General features: G+C 39.1%; 3 protein-coding genes across 3 annotated transcripts in view; all 3 read right to left on the bottom strand.

The window, feature by feature from the left end:
* Positions 1 to 3,461: 3,461 nt before the first annotated feature.
* fblim1 (filamin binding LIM protein 1) lies at positions 3,462 to 9,286 on the bottom strand. Its single transcript, XM_037679500.1, has 7 exons — positions 8,960 to 9,286; positions 8,007 to 8,137; positions 7,092 to 7,185; positions 6,842 to 7,011; positions 4,086 to 4,264; positions 3,810 to 3,930; positions 3,462 to 3,695 (listed from the first exon to the last, which is right to left on the bottom strand). Exons 1-7 carry the CDS (start codon positions 9,279 to 9,281, stop codon positions 3,585 to 3,587), a joined length of 1,128 nt encoding a protein of 375 aa, XP_037535428.1. The 5' UTR covers positions 9,282 to 9,286; the 3' UTR covers positions 3,462 to 3,584.
* A 3,925-nt stretch (positions 9,287 to 13,211) lies between these two features.
* On the bottom strand, positions 13,212 to 15,614 carry LOC119412487 (transmembrane protein 82-like). The gene is made up of 6 exons (XM_037679501.1): positions 15,439 to 15,614; positions 15,262 to 15,334; positions 14,975 to 15,167; positions 14,476 to 14,890; positions 13,543 to 13,727; positions 13,212 to 13,445 (listed from the first exon to the last, which is right to left on the bottom strand). Exons 1-6 carry the CDS (start codon positions 15,521 to 15,523, stop codon positions 13,260 to 13,262), a joined length of 1,137 nt encoding a protein of 378 aa, XP_037535429.1. The 5' UTR covers positions 15,524 to 15,614; the 3' UTR covers positions 13,212 to 13,259.
* A 1,995-nt stretch (positions 15,615 to 17,609) lies between these two features.
* Positions 17,610 to 20,946, bottom strand: part of slc25a34 (solute carrier family 25 member 34) — a 6,905-nt gene continuing 3,568 nt past the window's right edge. Inside the window, exons 3-6 of the mRNA XM_037679502.1 lie at positions 20,561 to 20,626; positions 18,426 to 18,578; positions 18,219 to 18,353; positions 17,610 to 18,096 (exon numbers count right to left, since the gene is read on the bottom strand). Coding sequence (XP_037535430.1) covers positions 17,926 to 18,096; positions 18,219 to 18,353; positions 18,426 to 18,578; positions 20,561 to 20,626 — 525 coding nt within the window. The 3' untranslated portion in view covers positions 17,610 to 17,925. The remainder of the gene's footprint in view (positions 18,097 to 18,218; positions 18,354 to 18,425; positions 18,579 to 20,560; positions 20,627 to 20,946) is intronic.

The following is a 20,946-nucleotide window of genomic DNA, read 5'->3' on the forward strand; positions in this document are numbered from 1 at the left end:
ATGCTGCACCAATCTGTCTGTCAATGTCACGCTCCATTCTTCCCTCATTCCTGAACAAAACCCAAAGATACTTGAACTCCTCCACTTGAGGCAGAACCTCACCCTCGACCTGAAGAGAGCAATCCACCCTTTTCCGACTGAGAACCATGGCCTCGGATTTGGAGGTATTTTGGATGTGGTATAAAAGTAAGTAATCTTGTTTATTGTGGAGCCAAACTCTGTTGCTTTTGTCCAGATGAGGGTACATCTGACCGCACACAGGCATTGAGTCCTTTCCATGTAGTCTGTTGAAATGTTCAGAAGCATTCAGAACCACTACCAGACACCATAATGTCTTTCCAAGCAATTAGGCCCCGTTCAGACTTTATACTAGCTTCTTGTGTAAACTGGTTTCAAGTGGTCAGCGCCGATTGGGTGCATTCACACCTTGATGGTTAGGCCTACCCCAAGATGTTTTTGGGATTTACTATTAGAACATACCTGCTCTGTATGCAGATCCTGACATCTATGTCACACAATGAACGGTCAGATGTGACAAAGCTGGTGTTTCTGTAAAAATCACAATACATCCAGACATCTGAACTATATCATTATCAATTTGACATTAACACGGTTCAGAGCCATTTGAGTCTCATTTGAGATGAAATGTCTCTTACTGAGCCTCACTGCCTAACTCTGTAAGACTTTAACCCATCAAACTCACAACGCGCCATGTTTAATTAGGTGAATATAATGTGATATAAGGCTGCGCAAACTGTTCACAGCTCACAGTGATCACAGCAAATTCAATCAGCTCGAAAAACAACCAGAACAAACATCACACTCAAAAAGAAACTCACCAACATCTTATAACCCACTTTGACTAATAAAATCCTGATAGTTTACCGGTAGTTTCTTTACCTTGAAGTGGGCATTCTTCTGCTTGTATAGGGTCACATCAGTTCAGGTAGTCTTACAGCTTGACTCATCAAACTACCAAACAGACATGGATAAAGGAGGTCCAAAAGTGGTCTGATTGAAGACACGTTCAATACACTCTTGAGGCCATTCAGAACTGAATTTACAGTAGCTCTATACAAATGCCATCAGATCACTAAGAACCATTTATAAGGATATGTCTGCACAGCCTCTGACTTGGGACCTCCACCTTACACCAAAGGCTAGAACATACCAGACCCTAAAAAATATACAACAATCTGTTCTTTACCTCATGCTACCTTGCCAAAAACTAACAATACTACTCAAAAATTTTCTGTGGTACTGTAGCTGAGTGTTCTTGCACTGCCACTTTATACCATACCATACCATACCAATTTATTTATATAGCACTTAAAACAGCAACAAGGCCAACCAAAGTGCTGTACAAAAGAAACAAACATGCACAGCGGACAGGAAAACATAAAATAGAAATACAGATACAAATAGCAGCAGAAGCTAACTAAAATGGCCAAAAGAGTAGAGAACAGACCGGACCAAAACAAATCACACCGTGTTAAAGGCAAGCGAATAGAAGTGGGTCTTCAAGCGAGACTTGAAGACTGAGAGTGTGGGAGCCTGCCGGACACTCAGTGGCAACTCATTCCACAGTCGTGGACCTGCAACAGAGAAAGCCCTGTCACCTCTGAGCTTACGACGGGTTTCTGGGACTGAGAGAAGCATCTGGTCTGCTGACCTCAGAGAGCGCGGTGGGACATATGGCTGCAGAAGATCAGTGAGATAGGATGGGGCGGAACTGTTCAGTGATTTAAAAACATACATGAGAATTTTGAAATGGATCCGCAGGTGAATGGGTAGCCAGTGCAGGGAGGCCAAAACTGACGTGATGTGCTCTCTATAGCCTGTACCAGTTAAAAATTGGGCTGCAGCATTTTGGACCAGTTGTAGACGAGCAATGGAGGACTGACTGATTCCAAACAGAAGTGAATTGCAGTAATCAAGCCTAGATGTTATGAAGGCGTGGATCACTGTCTCAAGGTTCTTTTTGGAGAGTATAGGCTTCAGCTTAGACAGCCGTCTCAGATGAAAAAAACAGGATTTGACCATCATGTTTACGTGACTGTTGAGTTTTAAGGACGGGTCCATTGTCACCCCCAGATTAGTGACCTTTTGTTTCTCTAGCAGGGCTAGAGAGAAAAGGTTAATGTCATGGTTCATGAGTGAGCCACTGGGATGGAACAGCATGACTTCAGACTTTATAAACTGCACCATTTTAATACTTGTCCTCGTTTTTTTAAACATCACCAAGTTTGCTTCAGAGAAATGCTTTTTCAACCCTCTAACCCCTGCGTGTCGGAGGTACGTCCACCCACATGCCCATACTTGTATTCGAGTGGGCTAACATTAAACAGTCTTGATTCTTGATTGATGACTTAGTGGCGTTTTAGCGGTCTTGTTGCTTGAGGATTGAAGATGTTGCACATTCTGGTTATTCTTAGCTCAAGTGATGCCTTTTTGTAGATTCTTTTCTGGATTCTGTCTCTGTTTGCAGACGATGTGGTCCTGTTGGCATCATCATGCTCTCTCTTTACACTAGCCTGCATTTACACCATCTAGGATGCTGCTGTTCTTGCCTATAGCGGTGTTTATGCTCAAGTTTAACCCTCTATTTTAGACAAATACACAATAAAACTGGGTAATAAAGTTCCTCAAAATTGTTAATCTTCTACAATAACCTTTACTAACCCACTTGCACCTAAATGAGCTAGTACATTGAGCCAGCTTGGTCACAAACCCAACCAATCTTCATACAGTCTTTAAAAAGAGATGTAAAACTACCGTACATACAAAGAACTGAGCTGCCTGTTGGTTGTTATGCTCCGACTATTTTTATCCTATGGAAACCTCAAGGGATTTGTGGCCTTAGGTCAAAATTATGCGTTGAACAAAAAACGTGACAAAGAAAAATCATAAATTCAGAACAGCTATGCTTTGGCTGCATCTGTTTCTATTAATAGCTTGCAGCGTCACGCCACACAACAAATCAAAACGCAAAAAAGAAAAACACTTTTTTCTTAGATAATGATTTTATGTTTTTCATTACACATATAATTCTATTTTGAAATATTAATAAACTTAAAAAAAAATGTAAACTGATTGGAATTTTAATATATTGTCAGATCAGTGTGAAGAGTTGAATATTTCCATGAAAACAAAATATTAGCATTAAACTGGTTGCTTGAAGTTTATGTTCTTTCAGCTTTTCTTGATCTATGGTTGCATAGATATGTATGAGATGCATTTACACTGTGTGCACAACGTGTTCTGTGTTGGAGTTTGCTTTCATAGACTATATATTATATTAGTTTTTATATATGTTTGTTTTGTACCAAACTTTTTCTAAGAGGTCAAGCATACCAAGATGTTCCTTGTGCAGTTTTTGTAAAGCCTGTTGCATGAATACATTTCTTTTTTTTGAGTGCAAAATGATCATTTACAAAAGAAGAATTATTAGAAAGCTTGATATATTGTGAAGATATTAAATGTTCTATTGGAAGAAGTGTTATGACATTTGCATGTCGTTCTTAAATGCAGCCTCTCTCTGAACAGGCACAGTTTTCAGTTGTTTGCAGTTTGTTAGACTCATGTTACTGCTGCCCAGAAACCAAGTTCAAGTGACAATCCTTGCAGAGCATTTTCCCCTCAAATGGATAGCAGCCGTGCTCGTTTGGTTCAGGGGATAGCTGGATGATACAGACCTGCAGACAAGAAGAGATACTTAAAAAAGACTGGTGATGATAAATGTGTGTCTGTGGGATTGTATATTTGTCAGTGTGTCTTTAAAATAGCCTGTTTGCACAGTGAGCACCTACCTCACATCTATAGCAGTTCTCATGGTAGGAACGTCCCAAACACTCAACGGTATAGCTGTCAGTGCCATCTTCTTTAGGAATAATGAGCTGGTTACAGGCGCTACACTTCGGTGCATATTTCCTTAATAAATACAGTTTTCAAGGAGAGGAAATGTTTATTTGTTGTCTTTTACATCTACTAGACACAAGAAAAAAAAAGTGATTTTATGCATGCAAAATCTGTTAAATGCAACATGAATGCATTCATATACTGCTATTATTTTTTTAGTGTAGTACCTGTAGTAGTCCTGGAGGCAGTAAACTTCCCCGACTTCTCCCTGAGCAAAAGCTTGCTCTCCAATTTGCTGTTTACATGTTTTGCAGGTGAAACAGGGAGGATGGTACGCTCGCTCGAGTGCACGGATTATCTGATCTGTGATAGCCTCCCCACAAGCCCAGCAAAGCTCCAAACTAGCCTAAAATGCAAAGATGGTGGTTCATTAGATTTATAGGACTGGTGTTCAATTTTATGTGTATTTAATAGTTGTTACTTTAATGCTTTTCACAGGTAATACAAGACTGGTGTAGTTACTTCAGCAGTCAAAAGGTGATTTGATGTTACCTAATTTAAAGATTTTTCTGCAATGTTTTGTCTGGATTCTGAACATTTTTGAATTACTGGAGTAAGAATTTATTTTAAAAACAAAATATCTTGTTACATGTGCAAATGCCTTAATCCGGCAAGGAGACAGACTTTCTTGATAAGTTTAATGCGGTCGTTTACTTATTTTTCATTGACTTTGGCTGCTTTCCCCCTGCTCATTTTCTGTGGAGTTTTTGGACCTGACCACAGTATTTACATTTATCAAACTTTTTTTTGGTATTTTGATTCAACTAAAATTTGGAACAATTTGTATTTTTGTGACAAGCTGCTGGTAACAAAGTGTCTTAAGATTTAAAACTGTTTTTTAATCAAGTTGTCTGTCATCTATATGGTTCATCACTTTAGTTAGGGGCCTTTTTTTAAATAAATGAATGATACATAGGTTAGGATTAAGTGTTTAACAAATAAAAATAGTCTTCTGGAAATGATCAAGTAACTGATTGATAAGTGAAAAAGCAGCCAAAGTAACAACAAAAAAAATATTGATTGAGACCGTTTTAAACATTTACAAGCTAGTCAAGCTTTTTGGAATCCAAATTAAAAAAAATATGTATAAGAATGATTCTAGACTTATGCACAATTCCACATCCACTTTACTCAGTATCTTGTCCGACAGCGAGTGCATCCAGAAAGTATTCACAGTACTTCCCTTTTCTCATATTTTATGTTACAGTCATATTGCAACTTGTATTAAATCTCTTTCCTCAAAATTCTACACATAATACCTCATTATGACAACATGAAAAAGGATTTGAGATTTTTGCAAATTGATTAAAAATGGAAAACTAAGAAGTCACATTTACGCAAGTATTCACCGCCTTTGCTTCATACTTTGTTGATCCATCTTTGGCAGCAGTTACAGCCTCAAGTCTTTTTTAATGTGATGCTTCAAGCTGAGCATACTTCTCTTTAGGCAGTTTCTTCTTTGCAATAATTGTCAAGCTCCATCAGGTTGGATGGGAAACAATGTGTAGCCATTTTCAGATATCTCCAGAGATGCTCAATCAGATTCAAGTCTGGACTCTGGCTTGAACACTCCAGGACATTCACAGAGTGGTCCTGAAGCCACTCCTTTGAGAGTCTAGGCCATGTGCTTTGGGGTCATTGCCCTGCTGAAAAATGATCCGTCATCCTAGTCTGAGGTCAAGAATACTCTGGAGCAGGTTTTCATCCAGGATGTCTCTGTACATTGCTGCATTCATCTTTCCCTCTATCCTGACTAGTCTGCCAGTTCCTGCTGCTGGAAAACATCTCCATAGCATCATGCTGCCACCACCATGCTTCACTGTATGGTATTTTCCTGGTGATGAGCTTGGTTTCCTCCAAACATGATGCCTGGCATTCACACCAAAGAGTTCAATCTTTGTCTCATCAGACCAGTGAATTGTATTTCTCATGGTCAGAGTCCTTCAGGTGCCTTTTGGTAAACTCAGGCTGCCATGTGCCTTTTATAAAGGAGTGGCTTTTGTTTGGCCACTCTACCATACAGACCTGATTGGTGGATTGCTGCCACGATGGCTGTCCATCTGGAAGGTTCTCCTCTCTCCACAGAAAAGCACTAGAGCTCTGACAGAGTGACCATCAGGTTCTTGGTCACCTCCCTGACTAAGGCCCTTCTCCCCTGATCACTCAGTTTAGACGGCCGGACAGCTCTAGGAAGAGTCCTGGTGGTTCCAAACGTCTTTCATTTACAAGTGATGGAGGTCACTGGGCTCACTGGGACTTTCAAAGCAGCAGAAATTTTTCTATGTCCTTTCCCCAGATTTGAGCCTCAACACAATCCTGTCTCAGAGGTCTACAGACAATTCTTTTGACTTCATGCTTGGTGTTTGTGCTCTGCGGTGCACTGTCAGCTGTGGGACCTTATAGACAAGTGTGTGTCTTTTCAAATTGAGTCCAATCAACTGAATTTACCACAGGTGGACTCATTAAAGTTGTAGAAACATCTCAAGGATGACCAGTGGAAACAGAATGCATCTGAGCTCAATTTAGAGCTTCATGGCAAAGGCTGTGAATATTTACATAAATGTGATTCCTTGGTTTTCTATTTTTAATAAGTTTGCAAAAATCTTGAAATATCTTTTTGCACATTGTCATAATGGGGTATTATTGTGTGAAGAATCTTGAGGAAAGAGATGAATTTAATACAATTTGGACTAAGGCTGTAACATAACAAAATGTGGTAAAAGTGGAGCTCTGTGAATACTTTATGACTGTGGTAAGTGTTCAAAATTGAGATTTACTCTTGATTAAGGCAATTCCTGATAAGAGGTGGAAAACTCGTCAGCAGCCTGAACGTTAAAAATTGTGGATTTGTTCCTTTCCAATGTTTTCTGTGTTTCTAGACTTATTATTGGAGTGCAGTGTGTGTGTTTTGACTCCGATCTACCTGATAGCAGCTTTCACAAAGTGGGATTCCTGCCTTCTTGTAGTACTGTTTCCCAGCCAACGGGATGTGACAAGATCTGCACTGGAAGCAGCCTTCGTGGTAAGTCCTGTTTAAGGCCTCTATGGCAGGTTCAGAAAGAGCCACAGTTTTCCGACAAAAGCCGCACACATCTGCAAATACACAGACGTCAAATGTTCACTCAGGTTATTATTTCATCAGGATTAAACAGGATGGATAGAGAAGCCGATACCTTTGCTCTGTGTTTGTGCGTCTTGGCCGTTTTTGTGAATCCCAGAAACTTCTTCCCCTCGGGTTGAACCATTAGACGGTGTGCATGTTTCCACCTTTAAGATGAAGTGCATATGTAAGACAAAAAGATAATCAATTTTGATTGAAGCGGCCGTGTTTAATGCTAGAAAGCAAAAAAAAAAGCTGTTATTTTCAACAAATACTTGACTAGACTCGTTCATAACAAGGTCAAATCTCTTCTCGTGCAGTTTTATTATGAGCTACTACATGTCTTATCTTTTTTAAAAACATGCATTTTTATTTGTTAGATGGTAAAATCTTAAAAATCCATACACGTTGCAGTTTCTCTTTGAAAGGAGATGTGAATGAAACAAACAAAAATAGCTAAAGCAAGACCTTCACATATTTGAGTTTGTTTTAACTGAACAATTTCAGTTTTGATCTAAAAATGTTGATCAAATTATTTAAAAAATTACTTTTCATCAGGAATGTCATGGGCTTTGGATAGAAGAAAGTTGGTAAAGTGATTCATAACTGGGCAGAAAAAAAAACTATGAAGTATAAAACTGCAGAAACAATAGAAAAAGGATGCAGAACAGTGATAAAAATAGACTTCCTGTTTCAGCTTAACCCTATTTTGGTATATTTAGTTGAACTGTGTTGCGATGAGACTTTGAGGGAACGTTTCTTATTTTTTACAGCAAATGTTTGAAATGTGCTCTGTTTGCAAGAAATAAAAAAATAAAATTCTAATAGGGAACAATTTCCCCTTAATTTTCTCGAGAGTTTACCAAAGATTTGTGGTTTACTGAAAATGCACTGAAGAGAGTTGTTATAAATGATAGAAAACAGTAAATAATGCTGTGCATGCATTGATTTATTATGTTAAAGTGACTTAGAAGTAAAGTTTGCAGACCTTTTTGTTGCTAACTGGATGCTGATCTGGGCTCAGCTGTTGGAGTGATGAAGGAGGTGGTGGGAGTGACATTTCTTCAGAGAATGTCCCTTTCAGAAATGAAGGAGGTACATCAGGAGGAGGGACGAGCTCTGTTTGGAAGAAGAAAAAAAAATCATGTGCTTTCAGTCAACGCAGAAATATCTTCAAGTTGAGGCTGAGAGCAATAATAACAACAGTGAATGTACATAAATACTGTGTATTACATGTGTATCTGCTATATTTTACAAAGAAAAGAGTAACAAAAATGTACCGAATAGCAAATTAGAGCTAAGAATAAACATCACATAAAAATTACAAAACATAGAGGATACATTATTACAATTGTGTCCTTTTTGCACAAGTTTCTTTAGATACAGTCAAACTAAATGCATTGTTTCTTTGCATGATTCTTAAAAGATGACAATTAAAAAAACAAAACTCCACTTTCAACCTTTAAGTTTCCTACCAGTTGGTCCTGACAAGTTAAAGCTTGACCTGTGAAGCAGCAGATTCAGAGTAATATTCTTTTTTTTACTGGTCCTGGTGAGTGCTGTGCTCTTAATACAGCCCAATGCTGCTATTCTCAATAGAAATAAGCTCTCTTCTTTCTAATCTCAAACCATTTTCATCTTTTTTTTCCTCCAACTTTCTGCTTGAACCATCATCACTCAAAACATCAGCTGATATCTGACTGCACACAGCTCCCCCTGCAGCCACAGGGAAAAGTGTTTTCAAAAACTAAATTAGCAACATCTACACAAGTCTAACAAAGGTCAGACAAAGAATCAGATCTAGTTTGACTGTAAACGAGCTGGAAATGACAACACACATGGCCCCAACCAGGAGGGTGAGATGAAAGCCAGCTGGACTGCAATGACAGAAGGTTTCTTTACATCTAGTGCACATTCAGAAACCGTTTTGGTTATAAATACCCGGAGCGCTCCACTGTTTCTGATCTTCTTGCAGCTTTGCTTTGGTGGATCCAGTTTGGACGAGTTTTGGGCTCTGAGGATCTGACGCTCGGGTTCCATGAGTCCAGTTCTTGCTGTTTACAGTGCTATGGTTGTCAAAAAACTGGTCCTGTTTGGGTCTGTGAACAGGTACGCTGTCACCTTGGCTGACTCTCTTGTCTCTAGCAGAGGCGCTGTTGGCCTGGAGGGCAGGTTGCTGCTTGGTCACAGTGGCTCGATGAGGAGAAGCCAGAGTGATGAAGACGGAGGACACCATCCTTTTCGGTGAAGCTGCCGTTGCCATGATTGTACGAACCCTTTGAACACAAACACAGAACAATGTTTATGGCTCAACTCTAGAAGCTGAGTCATAGATTTCATCAAGATCATCTTAGTGGCACTCCTCTAAGTATGTCATACTTCTAACTCAATGAATGGTTTAAGATTTAAAAAGGCACAACTCTTAAGAACTTGTTTCCTTTAAAGCCCCTCTCACCCTGTATGAGCTGCTCCTACATACCTGGAACAAAAAAAAAAAGTGTCTCCTCTCTCTTCTTTCTTCTTCCTTCTGAGAGAAGACTTTACTCCGGTGGAGAGGGGCGACTATCTGCAGCAAAGCCACTCCTTTTCCTCCTCTATCTCCCCTCCCTCAGCTCTCCAGTCCACACACCCCTCCTTCTTCTCTGGCTGAATGACAATCCAGCCTCCCTCCCGACCATAAAAAGTGAACAGCTAATCTCTGGCAAAGTGCAGTAAAAAAAAAAAAAAAACACATCATGACACATTCATCCACTATGAAAACTTGGCAATCGTGGGAATGCGCATGCACCTACACGTACGCACACAGACTCACACCCACGTTGAGTTGTGCAACAAAGCTGTGCAGTCAGGCCAAAGGAACAGAGTTGGTAATTTTTTGACAGAGTTTACAGTCAGAAAGGTTTTCACCTTGACGTGGACAAGCAGAGACACCTCTTTATTGTTATGCATGCCTGCAGGATGTGACTGTACCTGCCTCTCCACGCGCCGACCTCAAAACGTTCATTTTTTGTGCAGTGCATTGTTCTGCAAACCTTTACTTTCCCTATACCTCCCTCGCTGGGTCTGCCTCCTTTTTTCTTCTCCCTCTTTCCTTCTTCCCTTCCCCCACATTATATCACTTTAGCCTTGACTCACTATCAGTAATCTTGTGGCATTAGCTCCATTTGGGCCCCCACAGACGAGAACGCTCAGTGTGGTTACAGTGGACCTCTCGGCCTCCTCCGGCGGAGTTCTGGTGATCAGACGTCCAGGAGCAGCTTCACGGTGAAATCCAATATGGGATTTGTGAAAGAGGGGATCGTACGGGGCGTGATGTCTGTGAGAGCTCTGAAAAGTTGCTTTGTTGTGCTTGGAGCAACGTTCTGCACTCCTTCAGAAGTCAGATGAGGTTGGAGCAACGGGAGCAGAGAGGGTTAACAGGAGACGAGGAGTGATGGGGGTCTCTGTTGTTCCAGCTCTGTGGAAAGGAATGCTGCGGTGATGTCACGGCTGCAGGAAGGAGCATGCCCACGAATGATACAATCCCAGGACCACCACACTTCAACCCCCCCACCCACCCACCCACCCTAAAAGCCAAAATTCTCATTAAACCCTGTGAACCTCTGCAGTGCCACATGACTTTTCACTTCTTTCACCAACAGCACAGTTTGAGGTTTGACTTTAATGTTCAGTTGCTTTGGTAGAAAAAGAAAACACAAAAGATGAGAAATTTAGAGGAACTAAACGAGAAGGATGAAGTATGTAACTGCCTAAAATCTTTTCTGCTTGAATGCTTTTGCTAAGTAGAAGTTTATTTTTTCAAAAATAGTTAATGCCTGCAAATAATCTGTTTTTGATTCGATAATAAAAGTATTGGTAGCTCCAACAATTTTCTTTATCTAGATAAAAATCAAAAGTTACCTCACATTCATATCATTCTATGAAGATTTGCTGTATTTCAAAACATGCAGTTTATCTTTTCTTTGCAAAATCAAAATGCTGGGACTCCAGTCGCCTAACTCAGACTACACGATTGTAGCCAAGGTTGGTTGACTGTGGCGGCCATCTTAATTTGGATAAACTTTAATATCAGTAGTAGATGGACATTCAGTGTTTAATTTCTGAAAGTTTAATTAGTTTTCCCTGTGGTTCATGCAATATTTTGCTAACAGAAAGAGTTGACTCTAATAGTTCATGACAAACATTTAAACAACACTCAAAGTATAGATGATAGATGACTCTCAGCTACTACCACACCAAATCTTCTATAGTTAGAGCCATTTCTGTGCTTGCTAAGGTTACCTAGCTGTGGCAGCCATCTTGAATTAGGAGTTAGTTTAGACGCTTATCCAATGGTTTCCTTTGAGTTCTGTTCAAATCTCTTCCAGTAGTTCATGAGATATTTTGCTAACGGACAAACACATATTCAAGCACAGACGTATTTTTTTGTCCATGTCAATTTTGAACAGTTTTTCTTAATAAAAAAATAGTTCAGTTTTGTTTTATTTCTTGTTTTGATTTGTTATAAAAAAAACCCAACATATTGCATTTGTCCCATTTAGTTTAACATGATTTTTATAGTTAGTTGCTTTAGTTTTCATTTAAAATCTATTCTATTCAGTTTTTAATGTTTTTTGGGGGGATGTCTTGTTTTTTTTAAATTTTATTTGTTGTTCATGTTTTTCTGAAGTTTCCCCCCTATGTCTTTTTTTTCTATCTTTTTAAGATAAATAACTGAAGTGGATCTACACTTTCTGAACATTTTTATGTCTTCCTTGGGTCTGAGGAAGTTTTGCGTTTGGTTCTCTGTCATCACTACTGTAAACGCTCCTTCGTTCCTTTCGATTAAATGCTGACGAGTGTTTGTTGTTCACCATCTCCATTAATTGTTTTAGGATTGAATGACTTGGCTTTTAAGTTCTCCAGTTTGAAACTCGTGCAGAATCTAACCAGTGTGATATATTACTCCACTGTTTTTCTGTTTACTCCATTTTTTATGGAACATCTTTTTTTCCTTTACTTTGTAATAAAGCTGTTTTCTCTTTCTCTCTTTCTTTTTAAATCGTAGCATCTTGAACATGACTCCATGGATTAAAAGTACTTGAATTTTGGGCCCTTTTCATACCTGGTCCCAACATCCATTCTGGGTGATCTGACTGGACTTGAACAACAATAAACGGAGAGTTGAATCTTCTCGAGACAGACTAAATGGTGTTGCTCAGTGAAACCTTTCTTGGTTAAATATAGACAAATGAAATATGTCCTTCACAATTGAACTCATGCTAATGAGTAAAATTAGTGGAGCCTCTTTAATTGGTAACTTACAATCACAATCAATATACTTCTTGTGGTTTTTGTGACAACCATCTAAGAAATGTGCCTAAAATCATAAATATCAAGAAGCTTTATTCAAAAAACTAAGTTAAATGACACGTATGCTGTGCAAACAGTAGCCTAATAATAATAATCAGTGACTGCTTGATTTTCTTTACTAAATACTGCTGTAAAATACCTAAAACTTGATCAAAATAGCATAAACAAATTGTTAAGGTTTAGTTGGAGTCAGCCTCCCCACCATCACAGACATCGACACCTCCAGATGCAGGAAGAGGGCCACTTGCATCATGAAGGACCACACTTACCCAGCACACACTTTTTGCACCGCTCCCCTCAGGCAGGAGGTTGAGGAGCATTAAGTTTAGAACCACCAGACTGAGGAACAGCTTCTACCCTGAAGCTGTTGGACTCATGAATCTCTAACCAGAACCACTGTGAAACAAATCACTGTAATTCCATTTGTTGATATGTGCTGCTGATTATCCATGCTGATGATCTCATGCTGCTGATTTATTTCATGCTGCCATATTCATTCGTACTCATCTGCTCACACAGACTCATGTTCGTGCTGCCGTTGTTTGGCATATTGTTGTTGTACTACTACTTAGTGTATTCTTAGTTTAGTGTATTTCTTAGTTCATATCTTAGATTTTATTGCTGTTTTTCTTTACAATTTATACTTTTGTTGGATGTAACTGGGACCCTGTGCACACACTTTCGTTCCACCACATGTACCACATGAGATGCAAATGACAATAAAAAAAAACTTGACCTTGACCTTAGTGGTTACTTGTTTTTATCCATTTTTTTTTAATTCTTGAATACCGTGGAGAGTGCTTCATTCAATGTTTTTTTTTTACATCTTTAAACTGCTCAGCTCACCAAATTCACACCCTGTTACTCGAGGTTTTGCAACATAAAATATTCACTTTACACTTTTAAACTTATTCACACAAAATATTTTATCATTCTGTGCATTGACTCTTCTTGGCTTAGGGAAGTCGTTGGCTTTTGAAGTGGACATTTGACCGTCATAGGATGATGTTCTTGTTGTCCTCGTGTTGAGGTTGGACGTCTTTTCACTTTGGCTCAAGCTGGTCTCTTTTTCTTCCTAGAACAGAATCAATAACATATTGTAAAAATCACTTACAAATTCAACAAATAACTATGAAATGCAGTAAAAATCCCATAACGCATTTTGATCGTGCCTTTAAAGCAGCCTGTAGCAGATCCTGAGAGGGCAGCAGACAAGCTCCCTCTCCCAGAAAAGATATGAGGATGTGAAAAACATCAGACCAGTTTCCCAAAAGCAGCATGAGCACCAGTAAGCCTCCCAGTCGCAGCATTACAGTACGCAGGAGGGTCTCTGAGTCCGTCAGCCGCTGTTGTTCCTCTGTAAATAAAAAAAGAAGCATGTGGGTTTAAAAAAACCTTCTTTTATTCTTATTAAATCCAGTTTGTTTATAGGACTAAATAAATGCAGTGCTTGAACATACAGTAAATACTATAAATCTTTTAGCATGTCACTGTTTTCACTGCACCATAAAACTTATTTTACCAACCAAACTTATAGCTTATTTTCAAACTATGTACTGTAAACAAAAAAAAACTGATCCAAAATATTAAAATGTAAAACACTGACGACACAATGAGCAAACTGTCAGTATTAACACTGGTAACCAACTTCCAACTAGTAATATTGTTAACTAATAGTTAGATTTTGTGAACTTTACTTAATTGGTTTATCTGTTAATTTAAAATTTTTAAATGTTTTAATTTTAATTCCATGTTTTTAAACAACCAATTCTGGTTACAATTTTAAGAACCATTAACTATATATTATTTAGGCTGTAGTGGTTAAATCCTTTTCATCTTGATTGAAAATGTACTTCTTAATCTGTAAAAATCAAGCCCCAAAGTGCGTATATATATATATATATATATATATATATGTATATGCCGCTCACTTGGGCGACCCATGCTGGGACCCTCACCCTGTCCACATGCGTGTCTTTATGTCACCTGTATGTTGCTTTTTCTTGTGTTGAGGTTTGTTTTGCAAGGACCTGGGATTACAGAGGGGCTAAAAAATAAAATAAATAAAATAAAAAACACGGTCCTGCAGCTGCTTTGATTATCACCTTGAATATAAACCACCAGCATAGTGTAGCAGAGTGTTAGAGGAGTCCAGAACTTTATAGCATCCTTGTGAGACAGGAAGTGCTCAGAAACTGTGGCGACGCCTGCAAAAGATCCTACAGCAAAGGTCAAGATAACCAGTCTTTGCAGTGAAGCCAGTATGGTGTGTCCAGTGGTTAACAGGCTCATGCATTTCCCACAGCAGTGCTCTGTGCTGTGTAGTGGGTAGAGTGTGGCCACATGGGTCCACAGCCTGCTGCTGTAGCTGGCCAGTGCCCAGCTGAGAGCAGCAGCCAGAATCAAACTGAAGGAGCTGTGTGGAGCCCCCTGATGGAGGAAGGCCAGAGTACAGGTGAGGCTGCAGCCCAGGGAAAACTGGCTCTGGATTAGAAGGAAGTCTACACCTCTAGTGGCACCCTGAATTCACACACAGAAGCATTTATGAGCCAAAAAGTAAGTAACCATAAGTGATATTTGAGATGTTCTCACCGATGAGCTCACCGTCTCTGTTGAAGTCCACGCAGAAACAGCTCTGAGCAAAAACTCCAGTACGATGAGCGAGGCAGCCCTCAACCCCACCAGAGACAGGAGGACGGTGAGGGACCAGAACTGAAGAGACGCTCTCCAGTTCTTTCTCAGAGGATTTCTGTTTAAGGATGGCCTCCGTTTACTTCCATGCTCACTATGAGAATCACTGCGTACAGAAAACTAATGCATCAAGAAAAACCCCACGGCCTCTGAAAGTCATCATCTGAAATCCACACTTTCTTTTTCAAGGATAATCTCACCTGCATGCTTGAATAAAGTTGTAAACTCTCATCAGATTGTACAGTACAGATATTCCACAAGCACCTATAAGGCCTTTGAACACAAACAACAACATGACAATACATGTAAAGAAACTGAGCTATACTGAAGGACAATAAATAAAGTTTGTTAAAATAAGTGAAAACATGTAAACTGACCCTGACAAAAACTGTCCACAGGGTTTAAATCAAACGGTGTCCACTGGAAAAGGTCCAGGATCCAAGAAAATGGGAAAAATAGCATTGTTTCCTCGTAATTTACAGCAAAATCTAATTATGTTTTGTGATTTTCTGCTCATGGGCTCACTAAACCTCACTCCGTGTTCAGTCCTTTGTTAAAGACCTTTGGTAAAGAAGTGATGTTTGTAGTTTTGGTCTTATTGATCCAAGCTTGTACGGGTTCAAAGGTTAAACTAATTGAGCTCCAGTTGTCACTTTAATCATTTTCCAATAAAAGAGGCTGAAAGTCCTCTCAAAAAGATGATCAAAATCAATTATACTCCTTTATTAAGGATTAAAATAAAGCCTCACAATAAGAGTGAAGTTTAAAAATAAATTTTTGTATTTTATGTTTTATCAGTGCTTTTGATATCTTCATGGACTTTTCATTTAAGTTTTGTTTACAATAGAAAAATGATCAGATTTCAATATCCAGCTGTGTTTTTGAGTTTATTCCAAAAAAAAAAAAAAAAATTAGGCGAGAGAACTCCAATAAAAAAAAGGCTTTTATTAAAATAAAAATTATACATGTCTATTGTGATTACCAGTATTTACTGGAGTTAATAGGCCTGAATGTCAACCGGCTGTAATAAAGGCCTCAAATCAAATGGCATTTCATTTGCATGTGCTTTATATAGTCAAACTGTTGATTTTCTCAACAACAACAAAAAAGTTTAATTATTTCATCTGGACCAGTTTCTTTAAGGAAGAAACGTTTCATCTTCCATCCAGAAGACTTCATCAGTCTGCGACCTGCCAATCAGATCTGTCCCATAAGCAGCAGTTCATTGCTGTGTTTCAAGCCAACCTCCTGTTGGAATCTCAGAAGCAGGCTTTTAACACGTGTTGAAATTCTCCTTACGTGTAAATGAGAAGGCAGGTAGGTTTATACAGTAAAGCTTGACAAGCACAGCAGCGTTTCCTGATTCTAAAAATGAAAAGCAGTTGAGTCATTCAAACTTGTTCCTCCACCTTCCAACACTTTGTTGACAACTCTGCTTTGTCATTCATTATATGAAACTTCATCTACAACATCATACATTTCAAAGATTTAAGTGAAATGCATCTAAAACAGGAATGCAACATGTCGAAAAAAGAAAAAGTTTACTTCATCAGTCCTCAGTGCTTCAAAACAAGTCTCATCGAAAAGCAAACATTTTACTTTTTCTTTCCTAAAAAAAAAGTCACATAAGACACTGCAAAAATCACTCAGATTTGTAAAACAGAAATTAGCTTTGAGACTTGAAATAAAGGAGCATATCTTGGTTGTGTCAAATTGTGATCAATGTTTTGCTGCCAGCACTTCCAGAGTTACCGTACTTGCCGCCGTATAAGTCGCATCAGTCCAAAAATATATAATAAAGTGGAAAAAAACATAAATGCATCGCTTTGCTGTGTAAGTCTCATCTATTATGTGTCATCGCTGACAACCGGAAATGAGGGCCGGTGTTGTGGCAAAAATCGATTGGCGGCCACGGAAGCGTGCACGGGAGGACTTCAACAAGAATTTAACAAGATTAACCCTTAAAAACAATTATTTGTTTGCTCGACATTATAGCACAGGTGTGTCTCAGTTGAACTTTTCCTTAATAAATACACTTTAACAATCAAATCAGCTGCATTTCACCTCGGCGGCGTGGCGAAATGCAGCCGATTTGACATTTGCTCCAGTACACCGGAGCGAGACATAGGTGGCTTGTATGGCAAGCCAAGTGTCTCATTATTAGCCACTTTTACCAATTAATGAGAAACTTGGCTTGCCATTTTAATCGAGGGCTCTCTAGCAGCTGAAAATGATAGTGTTCAATATTTTCCATGTCAGAATGAATGAAATCATCAGATCTCAGCCAAAAATTGGGTTATAAATATGGTGAGAAAAAAACACAAATATGTCACTTTGCTGTACAAGTTGCAGGCATGCTAATTTATGCAACAACAACAAAAAAAAGATTTATACAGCGAAAATTACAGTATTTATTTATTTATTTTTAATAGTTGTGTTTTTTTCATTCAACCTTTATTTAGACAGGTAAATCCCATTGAGCCTCGAGGACTCATTTACAAGAGAGACCTGATTATGTTGCATTTGTTTAATTTTTTCTAATGTGTGTAATTAAAATGGACTCATCATTTCAGAGGTGCTGGATCAAGTTTTGGTTCAGGGCAGAGAAACTTTAGACAGGAACATCTTACTGGTTGCAGCCAGGGAGGTGTTACATAATTAAATACAACAAGAGCAAACCAGCTGCCGACTCTATATCACACACATATATAAAAAAAAAAAAAAAATAGTACCACTGCTCATATTTAATCATCATCAAGTAAAAAAAAAAAAAAAAAAAAGATTTTCAGAAATGTCCAGCTCTTTTTCCTCAAATTCAAGTTCACCTATCAGAGGATCCCTTTCAGGCACACATTTTGCAGGCTCTAGCAGTCTTTGACTGCCCGTTGCCTCATCAGGTCCCAGAACAGCATGCTGAGCACTGTGTGAGGGGCCAGTCGCAGGAACACGGGGCCCATGCCTTTATATAAACCCAGCGGACCCTCAGCTTGGCACACTTTCAGCATGCAGTCTAAAAATCCTCGATACAGGCGCCCCTGCAAAGCAGACCAAGACAACATATCTGCTCTCAGAATGTGTTTAACTTACAAACATCTTCTGCATTATGAGGTTCACCTTTTTTATTTTTCATTTATTTGTAAGATATATTTAAACTCACCCTGCGAAACTCATCCACTGGCTGGTTATAGAGCCGAGTGCTGATGACATCAAACGGCGTCATGGTGATGGCCACAGCAACTCCACTAATGGAGGCAGCTATTAAAGCTGCGAGCCACCTGTTTGAACTAAACCCCTGCAGACAGAGAGACCCTGGTGATTATCTGCTGGCAGATGGCAGCTGGGGAGTTATGTTTATTGCATCCACCTGAGAGTGAGACACCCATTGCTTAGCGGAGGTAAAGGTTGCCAGTTGAACAGCTGATCCCACCATGACCCGAGGCACGGCACCGTTCACCCCCCTCCAAAGACCACTGAGACCGTCTCTTCTGTAGATGCTGACAAAGGCATCAGACACCCCCTGTGATGACAAAAGCAGCAGGTAGCCTTAAGTTTCTGCATGTTTTCACGTTCTTCAGTCTTTAAAGTTTTACAAATACAACAGCCAGTATGGCCGACTGTGGTACGACTTCAAACCAAACTACAGTAGTCCCTCGCTACTTCGCGGTTCGTTTATCGCGGACTCGCTCTATCCGGGTTTTTCAAAGTAAGATTGGACAAGACACACAATGGCTGACTGATGGATGAGCCGCACGATTGGCATGGATTTTTTTATTTAAAATAAATTATTTTAAATGATTTAGCACCTGTGTGCAGCCCAAAGCTGTGGGAGAAGCTTCCTCCTGCAGCTGATCAGCTAATCTCTGCAGAGCTGGGCGTGGCCAGGAGTACAGCCAGAAGCAGAGAGCTAAAAACATGACATTCTTTGCTCTTTTAGAGCGTTTAGAGTTTCATTGTTTAGATTAGAATATTGCAAGAATGTGGGAAGGGTTTCTACTTGTACTACTATTCCTACTTCGCGTTTTTTCATTTGTTGTGGGGCTTCAGGGTATGGATCCCCCGCGATAAACGAGGGACTACTGTAATTTCTTTACATTTTGCTTCAAAGTATGGGCGATGGAACGTGACATATAACACAAATAAATAAATGCATCATAATTAAATTATGTATTTATTTTTGTCACATTCCACCCTCCACATACAAGAAGACAGCGCTCTTCTTCTAAAGTGGTCTTAATCAAAATATCAGGGTTTTCAAAGTTTTTCTTTGTTTTTCTTTTCCCCCACACTTTAGCTGCTTTTCTCTCATTTTCTATTTAGTTCGTAGACCTGATCATGACAGCTATATTTGCGGTGTGTGCTTTACAATTTAGGGAAAGTGCACAAGTGCAGGACAATTTAGGGAAAGTGGAGGACAAAAGAAAAAGTGTCAAATTCTGTCCCTAGCAGAGGAACAGAATTTGAAAGCCAGGTCTTTAAACCTAATGCAGGACTTGAGAGATGCTTTGTTCCTCATTAATTGAACTATCTTTGGTATTTCTTAAGAAATAGGAACAAAATGCATCTTCGTGACAAGCTGCTGTAACAAGGTGCCTACAGGCTTCTTGTTTTAGTTGTGTGTTATGTGTCGACACAGCACTGGTTCATCGAGCGTTTTTGAGGTCTTCTCATGCCTGCATGATTCATACCCCAGAGTTATGCGTTAACCAAACAAATGAACAAACAAAGTCCTCTGAAAACGCTCAGTTTCTAGACTGAAACAGTAAAAAGGACAAAGTCCAAAGAAAAAGAAGCTCTTCGGAAAGCCTGGAGAAAAACTGATCAAGATCACTTTAAAAGAAAGAAAGTCTGCTTTCAGTGGTGAAGTGAAACAAATGTGTGAATATTTTGCAGTTCTTTGCCCAATGAAAGTGATAAAAAAGGGGATTTCAATAAAACTGCAGTGTTCAGTGCACACGGTATGACGAAGCTGCACAGCTCTGAAGGATCCTGAACAAAGCAAGCACACTTTATGTTTCCATCTTATGGTCTGTTCCAAGTAATGCCTTTTCTGATGTCACTCCACCCTCTGCACATACCGCACCAACAAGCCTGCTAAACCAGGTTTTCTGCAATCAAATTTTTTTTTTTACGACATTCTTGATGCATAGTGAGATGAAACGAGGAAGAGGTGAGACGTCTTTTCACAGTACGAACGAAAACAAAATGTAACTTTTAAATAAAAGTTGGTCTCTGCGTGTCACAAAAATGTGCAGCGTTTTAAAATATGCATTGAAACAAGGATTGTTATACATTTATAGATTTTTAAATGTTTGCGTCGTTTTGGTTGTAAGTGAAGCTGAAAAAAAGTATCAGAAATAAGAATTGTTGGAACTTGGAAGTAATAAAAACATCATAAAGTCCCGGTAAGTGTTTTTATGAGGTTTGTTATCTTTATAGATGCAACCAAACTGTTAAAAGAATATGTCGCTTGCAGAAGACATTTTGTTCTTCAAGTCTTACCAGATGGTTGTGCTGGTGACCCACTGCTATGGCACTGACAGTCTGAGCCTGCAGATGAGTCTTTACCTGGGAAGAAAACAAAGTTTTGAAGTTTTTCCCCTCGTCAGATTGTAGGGGGTGTCAATTTTAAGTCTAGACAAAACCAGATTTGTCCCTAAATTAGATTGTGTCTGTGTAAGATGCCAGGAGTGTTGTGTAAGTTGTACTGGTTCTGTAACTCTGCCAGTGATCAGCAGTGTGTTGAATAACCAGCACCTGTATAGGAACTATAGACACATTGGTCAGTAATTTATTAGGTCCAAACCTGAAATAAATAAACAATTATAATTTAGCACAAAACAAGAAAGCCATACACAAAGATAAATTAATGAGTCTAAAAAATAATA

This window comes from Nematolebias whitei, chromosome 7, assembly GCF_014905685.2.
Source record: "Nematolebias whitei isolate Nwh7 chromosome 7, NemWhi1, whole genome shotgun sequence".
In the NCBI taxonomy this organism is placed as follows: Eukaryota; Metazoa; Chordata; class Actinopteri; order Cyprinodontiformes; family Rivulidae; genus Nematolebias; species Nematolebias whitei.

Excerpts from the sequence above, each read along its gene's own strand:
- LOC119412487 (XM_037679501.1), bottom strand. The coding sequence starts at position 15,523 with ATGCTATTTTTCCCATTTTCTTGGATCCTGGACCTTTTCCAGTGGACA. Across the intron at positions 15,168-15,261 it reads AACTTTATTCAAGCATGCAG|TGATTCTCATAGTGAGCATG; the intron begins GTGAGATTATCC and ends TTCTGTACGCAG. Across the intron at positions 14,891-14,974 it reads CGTGGACTTCAACAGAGACG|GGTGCCACTAGAGGTGTAGA; the intron begins GTGAGCTCATCG and ends GTGTGAATTCAG.
- fblim1 (XM_037679500.1), bottom strand. The coding sequence starts at position 9,281 with ATGGCAACGGCAGCTTCACCGAAAAGGATGGTGTCCTCCGTCTTCATC. Across the intron at positions 7,012-7,091 it reads CGCACAAACACAGAGCAAAG|ATGTGTGCGGCTTTTGTCGG; the intron begins GTATCGGCTTCT and ends GTGTATTTGCAG. Across the intron at positions 3,931-4,085 it reads TGCCTCCAGGACTACTACAG|GAAATATGCACCGAAGTGTA; the intron begins GTACTACACTAA and ends GTATTTATTAAG.